Below are 7,877 nucleotides of genomic sequence, written 5' to 3'. Positions count from 1 at the left end.
TAAATCTGTTACTGCTAAGTGTGTATCATCCCAACCGAACATGCTGTGCTGCCCAGGTTTATGTGCGTAGTAATTTACAGATGGCTGATTGGCCGAGACACACTGAAACCTCCCTGCAATACCAACCCACAAACCCACTCCTACCCCAATAGAGGAAACAGTCTTACCTCAGTCCCTGACTTCTTGCAAAAGGCAAGATTTTTATTATGATTTTAAAACACCCAGACTTAAACAAAATGCCTTACTCTGGCACCATATTGGAATAGATTTCACCAATAGTCAGTCTTATCACCTAAGTAAGAAAGAGGAGGAAAGATATCAGTGATCCATACATGAAATCAGAATTTACTTCAAAAAAGGCAACCACAAGACACATGCACTGAAGTGAACCGTTTTTTGAGTGAACAATGTAACAATTAGCACTTTCAGAGCTGCTCACTTTACTGCCCAAACTGACATATGATGGAGCTTCAGCATCATCGTGTGACATCAGAAGTGACTTGAATTTTCACTTCAGTTTTGTTTGAGGTTCATGGTAAAATTGTATTTAGTTTTGTAATATGTGTGAAAGCATTGAAAATGTACTACTACTTTTGCAAAAATGATCAAGAGTATATAGACAGCATTTTTAACTGTTTTAAGAGCATGATCTTCAGTGTGCAGGAAAGTACCAGGTCAACTGAGAAAACTGTAAGAACAGAATACAACACATCTGAAAAACACCTGTGGTTTAGATGGCAGGAAGACACGCTATGTGATCACTGTTTGGTTCACAGGTTTCAGATTCTGAAGGCCTCTGCTGCTCTGCTGAGGGGCAAAGCATTGTGGGAAGCAGACATTCTGAGGCTGTACACCAGAGCTGGGGCCCACAGACTGAGCTGTTACTGTCAGAGAGCTGTCGCAGGGAAATCAAGATGGAGGGTATTTCCTCTGGTAAGTCTCCCTCAAACGTATTCTAACAAACATGTGGTTTGTGCTGATGTGTATACATTTTTGTATGTGTATTATTTTTAAAATGTACTACCTTTCAGACCACTCTACGAAAGATTTTAGAAGATGATGATGCTTATATTTTATCATCGATAGTAATCAAGAATGAGGATAAAATTCGAAGGCTTATTGGGGCCATGTTTCTCTATATGTTATTAAATTGGAGATGTGTCTCCATGTGTGAGACAGTGGATGTGTGTTGTAGATCATAGTGATCGTCACACTGTATGCCATTTAGACCTCATAGATTTAAATATGATTCATAAATGCAGCAAATTGTTTGGTTAATTGACGGTATTGCGTTTAAAACAGAAAAAACTGAATACTGTTCTGTGGGGAGCATCCAAAAAAAATAAGCAAAGGCCTTTATCAATACGTCGAATGGTCTAGGAGCAGATGAGCATATGTAGTGTGTTGTAAAAAATTAAAGAAGGCCGGAAAGCCAACATGCTCAATTTTGAGTCTGGGCGGCAGTGTAGCATAGTGGTTACAAGGACTTGTAACTAAAAGGTGGCCAGTTTGATTCCCTGCTGGGGCACTACTGCTGTGCCCTTGGGCAAGGTACTTAACCCAGAATTGCCTCAGTAAATATCCAGCTGTATGGAAGTAGATGACATTGTATAAAAGACTGTAACTGATGTAAATTGCTCTGGATTAGAGCATCTGCTAAATGGCAATAATGTTATGTAATGTAAAAATTAGTTCATCTTAAGGAGAAGAACATATTGTATGCAGCAAAGTGAGACCTCTGCAATATTCTAGTAACTTTTTTTAAACTGGAATTTCACCTGAATGTTAAAGAAACCATTGAATGTCTAATCAGTGGCATATGACTACAGTGGCGTCTCGGCATAAGATTTTACTTGTCAGTCAATCTGACTTTCGATGAGCTTTGTGAGTTTATGGTCCAAACGGCAGGTGAGGTGAAAGAGAAAGAAATTCAGAACAAGAACAAAATGCTTCAGAACCTTCAGGGTTTGGCCCTGCAGTCAGGCCCAGTTTGCTCTGACCTCTATATTTGGCGGGATTGACTTCATCTGTAGGTAATTAGGCAAGCCAAGGTAGTTCTGAGGTTTAAGTGTGCCACTTCTCAATAAAATTCTCAATTTGTAAACCTTAAAGCTCTTATAAAATTGGCAATGTTATCACAGACAATGTTTTTTCTGCGCTGGGTGTGAAAAACAACAAATCCTCCTCAAAACCAAGGACATGTACAGAGGCCAAAATGCTAGTCTCTTTCAGGGAAACCGAAGGGGGTTACTCATAATGCAGTTACACGAGTAACAGTAGTAAAGAAACAGTGCAGTGAAAAAACCAGTGCCTTCATGGGACCAGAGCATCCGTTGTGTTTTCTCCTCCCCCTTCCTGTCACAGACCGAGAGTCTGCATACGCTGTACCAGCCCACTGTTATTTAGGCCTGATATATTTGTATATGACACATAAATGCTGCAAATTGTTTGGTTTATGGAAGCTATCATGATCAACACGACAAAAAATATAATACTTTTCTGAGGGGGGAACCCAAAAAACAATGCTGTATCACCAAGCCCACGTCTCAAACAAACCCAGAGAAACACGACATCCCATACACCACAGACCCAGCACACATCCGGCTTTCTCTGCATCTGTGTAAAATGCTTTCTCTTTAAAGGAACACATAAAGCCCACAGTAACAGTATGTTTAGGGTCCAGTGTTTCCCACCACTTATCTTCCTGCAGGTATTTCAGTGCTACAGCCCCAAGAGGCCAATATAAGAATAAGAATAAGAAATACTTTATTAATCCCAAAGGAAATTTGAGTGTCACAACTGCACCGTCCGGCACACATCAAAAACAACAAAAGAATAAATTGAATAAAATAAATAGAGAGGCATAAAATACAACAAATGGAAAGATGTTTGTGCAATTATGCGTTGTGCAGTACTTCTGTAATTGTCATATAATAAATAAATGAGAATAGTGAGATGGAGAAGTTATCATGCTTGTGCTATGAATATATACATAGTATATAATGAATTATGAAACAAGAATAAACAAGGGTAAGGTTATTGCTATTATACAGTATGAAAGTGCAGTAGAAAAAGTTATTGTTGTACAATGTGCACAATGATAACTGTATAGTGCAAATCCTGACCAGATAGCTGGAGAACAGTTATTGTCCCATGTGCAAAGACTATGTGTGTGTTGGGGGGGGGGGGGGGGGGGGTGGAACAGCACAGGGCATCAGGTGCCAGTCAATCCCATGTTGCAGCAGAGAGGGTAAGAGTTGTATAGTTTGATGGCTGCAGGCAGAAAAGACCTTCTGTGCCTCCCAGTGGAACATTTGGGGGAGATCAGCCTGCCACTGAAGGTGCTCTTCATCTTCACAAGCTCGTCATGGAGAGGATGGGAGGTGTTGTTTAAGATGCTCACCAGCTTGTTAAGCATCACTCTCTCCGCCAGCGACCCTAGTAAGTCCAGCTCAATTCTGCCACCTATGACAGAGCTGGCTTTCATGATGAGCTTGTTCAGTCTGTTTGCATCCCCAGCTTTCAGACCACACCCCCAGCACACCACAGCGTAGAAGATGGCACTGGACACCACAGACTGGTAGAACATCTGCAGCATCTTGTTGCAGACGTTGAAGGATTGTAGTCTCCGCAGGAAGTAAAGCCGACTCTGGCCCTAGCCTCATTTCCAACAATAAAACAATTATTCTCTCGCAGTAACAGGAGTATCTAATTTAATCATTTCATTTCCATAAATAAACTGCATAAGCATGTGGACTGACAGCGATGATTGTGTGCTGTGACTCTCGCATGTCAGATTCAGTATCATTCTTTGGCAACATAGTGCAGCAGTGGATTTAATGTTCAGCAGCATTGCATGTACTGAATGGTTTTTCTACATGTTCAGGGGGTGCGAAAATACTGATGTCTGAAAAGTTGTGATAATGTAAAAAAACGTAAAACAGTGCAGTGTTTGGCTGTCAGGTATGATTAGGTTCTAATCTAAGACAACATAGCCCTTATTTTAGTTTTAATCATACAATTAATAGAAGTTAATAAAACTGATCCAATCGTTTTGATATCAAAAGCACATGCTTTATGAAGTTTTTTGTTGTGTGTTGTCTGCCCCTTTAAGCCATCAATCGTTTTAGGAGACTTGTTCAGCAGAGATGGGTTCTTTGTTGTTTTAACAGATGAGTGTCATAACTGGGCAAAACTTTGTGGAGACAGAAGCTTGTAGCGCTACAGGCTTGGTCGCCTCATGACAGCTTTTAATGTGGCAATAATTCCCACAATGACGCTGTATTACAACTATGACACTACTGATTCAGTACTACATGCCTAACCCTTACTGAATGCACTGTAAATTTCTCTGAATATGAGTCTCTGCTAAATGAATGTGAGTATAAATGTTTCCTCCAGCCAGTCTGTTCTCCAATGTGGATGAGAAAGTAAAAGTACCTCTGTGATGGGCTAAGACAAGGAGGTCAGGTAGAGGAGTAGGGCATTTTACTGTTTAGTTGGTGATTTTATTTTCTCTCAGAAGTAAAAGGTATCTCTCTACATGTGAAGACAATGTTTATTTAGTGTCCAGATTAGAGTGAAGAAATGACAGAGCATGATTCTGCATGTGCTTTGGGCAGATCAGGACGTTTTCAACAGTTTTCAACACAGGCATTTTTGCTAAATCCCATAACAGTACCTCAGTTGTCTCTCAGTGCTGCTGCTTATTCCATGCCTGTCTACAAATGCAGGTCATTTTGTCTGATCCAGTTCTTCAAGAGGAGTTTTTCCCGTGTCTGTGCCGATTGCTCCAGGATTGCTGAGACTGGAGTGTCACAAGCACACCTGGAAGATACCAGCTGAAATACACAATCACCTACAGCCCTGCAGGTCACATGGTCATTGATATTGAAATTGTCTAAGACTGAACTGTGTAATTCAGCTGAATTCAGTTCATCTGCCCATGTTTATTAGTGTTGAATAAAAAATGTTTTCTGTCTTTTCCTGTCCACTATTTTTAGACAAGTATCACCAGAAAGAATTATTTAAACTCCGGCCTTCATCTCCCAGTGTGACTCATTCACTGCAGTAAGAACACTGTAAAGAAGCTCCATTCTGTGTCAGGAGTCTCCACTGGGCTCTGACAGACACCCAGCTGTGCAGAGTCCAGCGTGAGAGAGAACATCTGGAGCCCCCAGCATAGCTGCTGAGTAACAGACTGAGATCAGGTAAGAACACCTGGCACCTGATCAGAACAGCAGGCAGGTAGAACACTCTGTGGGCTTCAGTGTAAAATACTACAGACAACAGCAGAGCAGCTGAATCTCACACAGACCTTCTTAAAGTAGCTTATTATTACAGGGAGTTATTTGTAAACTGTTATGAACAGGTAACTAAAGCAACCTGTTAGGCTGTAGCGTAGTTTAATTCTGGTGAATTGGGTTCCTTCATTCGGTAGTTCTATAAATATTCATGATCAGATATAGAAAAAAAAACAGCTATAAATGAAATTTTATAATATTTAGCTATAAATGAAATCATTTTTTGTCTTTTTGAATTAAAATGCTGCTTATTTATTATATATTATTACATAGCATTAGTGCTCTATTTTAATGTTTCTACTAGATACTGTTCACAAGTGGACCAAATGTTCACATGGAAACTAAATGTGTGTCACAACAGAAAATGGAAAGCTTTCTCTGTGATTTATGAAAAATGCAATATTATCAGAAGGTTATGGGGTGTTTAGTTATTTATTCACAATTAACTTTAAAATATGCATAATGATTAGAATAAATTAGCATGTATTTTTCTTCCAGAGATGAAGGGTGATGGGTCAGAGCATCTGTGTTTAATCCTCCTGCTCCTCCACCAGACCTCTGTCTCCAGACCAGGTACAGCACATCTTCACCTGAACTCTCACTGACTGCAGCACTGACATCTAAAGTGTGTGTCTCACACAGCTGATACTGTGTCACACACTGTGTGTCTCCAGGAGAATCACAAGTCTCAGTCTGTGCTGTTGGTCCAGCTGCAGTCTCAGTCTGTGCTGTTGTTCCAGCTGCAGTCTCAGTCTGTGCTGTTGTTCTAGCTGCAGTCTCAGTCTGTGCTGTTGTTCCAGCTGCAGTCTCAGTCTGTGCTGTTGGTCCAGCTGCAGTCTCAGTCTGTGCTGTTGTTCCAGCTGCAGTCTCAGTCTGTGCTGTTGGTCCAGCTGCAGTCTCAGTCTGTGCTGTTGGTCCAGCTGCAGTCTCAGTCTGTGCTGTTGGTCCAGCTGCAGTTTCAGTCTGTGCTGTTGGTCCAGCTGCAGTCTCAGTCTGTGCTGTTGTTCCAGCTGCAGTCTCAGTCTGTGCTGTTGTTCTCTCCAGAGAGGTTCCAGGTTGTTGGTCCAGCTGATCCTGTTGATGCTGTAGCTGGTGAAGACGTTGTTCTGCCCTGTTACCTCAAACCCAGCATCAGCGCTGAGGACATGCATGTGGAGTGGATCAGACTTCAGTCCACAGAAACACTGGTGCATCTTTACCAGGGGAAAGAGAACAGAAATGAGAAACAAATCCCATCTTACAGAGGAAGGACAGCACTGTTCCCAGAGGAGCTGAAGAAAGGCAACACTTCACTAAGACTGACAGGAGTACGAGGCTCTGATGATGGAGAATATAAATGTTTTGTACAATCTCAGACATGGTATGATGATGCCTCTGTTCAACTGAGAGTAAGAGGTCAGTGTCCACATACATGACACAAATAATTGATAAACTGCCTTTAAATGTAATTTTTATCAATATGCCAAAAATATATATATATACAGTATATCATGACTAGAATGCAATTTTAATTAAATCACAATGCCTGGAAATGTATGTGCTGTAACCTTTAATTCCATGTAGCTGTAGGAACTGAGCCAGTGATCTCCATGGAGGGATACAGAGAAGGGGGGATCGGCCTGCTGTGTGAATCTAAAGGCTGGCATCCTGAGCCTGAACTCATCTGGCTGGACAGTGAGGGACACAGTCTCCCTGCTGGACCTACAGAGACACTCAGAGACAGTATGGGCCTCTTCATCGTGAGACGAAGTGTCATCGTACAGGAGGGAGACACTACTAGGTTCACCTGTCAAGTTCTACAGCAGCAGCTCAATCAGGAGAAGGAGACAGAGTTTCACATCCCTGGTAACATTTCATATTGAATCCAGGGGCCACATATGGCTTTCTGCAAGCAATTCATGCTAGAATGTTACAAACAACCTAAAATGAAGCCTTTGGAGGTTCTTACCGAGAGACCCCCCGCGATATCCTGATAAGCTGCCCCTCCCAGACAGCTGTGACCAGTCTTATCTCTACTGGGTTCAGCTTCCTGGATGGAGAATGAATGTGTGAAAACCTGAATGAAATGGATGAATTCATGATAAAATGACTTACTATTAAGTCTCTGTGTCTGTTTCAGCTGAGATGTTCCAGCGTGCCCATCCCTGGAAGGTGGCCTTTTCTGTGTTTTTCATTCCTGCTATAATAGGACTTGCTGTTCTGATCCATTGCTGTGTAAAACTGTGTAAGGAGTAAAGGTGAGATACTGATATATCTCTGTTACTGAGTTCTGAAGTAATGCGCTGTTTTACATAGGATATCCTGAACCAAAAACTACATTTCAAGTCAAATCAAGAGCAAAAAAATGGCAGGAACTTCACATGAACACCTCAGTTCTTAAACTGCTCAAACAGCTGTATAAATTCTCAAACGGAAGGCTTCCTGGCATCATTATCTGGTTCAATCATATTCATTTACAGCCAGACACAGGCGTACTCCCCATTAGGAGCAAGAGTGCAGGCGTACTCCCCATTAGGAGCAAGAGTGCAGGCGTACTCCCCATTAGGAGCAAGAGTGCAGGCGTACTCCCCATTA

General features: G+C 41.6%; 1 protein-coding gene across 1 annotated transcript; it reads left to right on the top strand.

The window, feature by feature from the left end:
- Positions 1 to 5,803: 5,803 nt before the first annotated feature.
- Positions 5,804 to 7,538, top strand: LOC118793516 (butyrophilin subfamily 1 member A1-like). The gene is made up of 4 exons (XM_036551736.1): positions 5,804 to 5,876; positions 6,348 to 6,698; positions 6,867 to 7,148; positions 7,423 to 7,538. The coding sequence occupies exons 1-4, from the start codon at positions 5,804 to 5,806 to the stop codon at positions 7,536 to 7,538; spliced, it is 822 nt and encodes a 273-aa protein (XP_036407629.1).
- Positions 7,539 to 7,877: the final 339 nt, after the last annotated feature.

The sequence above is a fragment of the Megalops cyprinoides genome, chromosome 18 (genome assembly GCF_013368585.1).
Source record: "Megalops cyprinoides isolate fMegCyp1 chromosome 18, fMegCyp1.pri, whole genome shotgun sequence".
Lineage (NCBI taxonomy): Eukaryota > Metazoa > Chordata > Actinopteri > Elopiformes > Megalopidae > Megalops > Megalops cyprinoides.
Note: the sequence above shows the minus strand (reverse complement) of the source record. Positions and strands in the feature narration are given on the sequence as shown.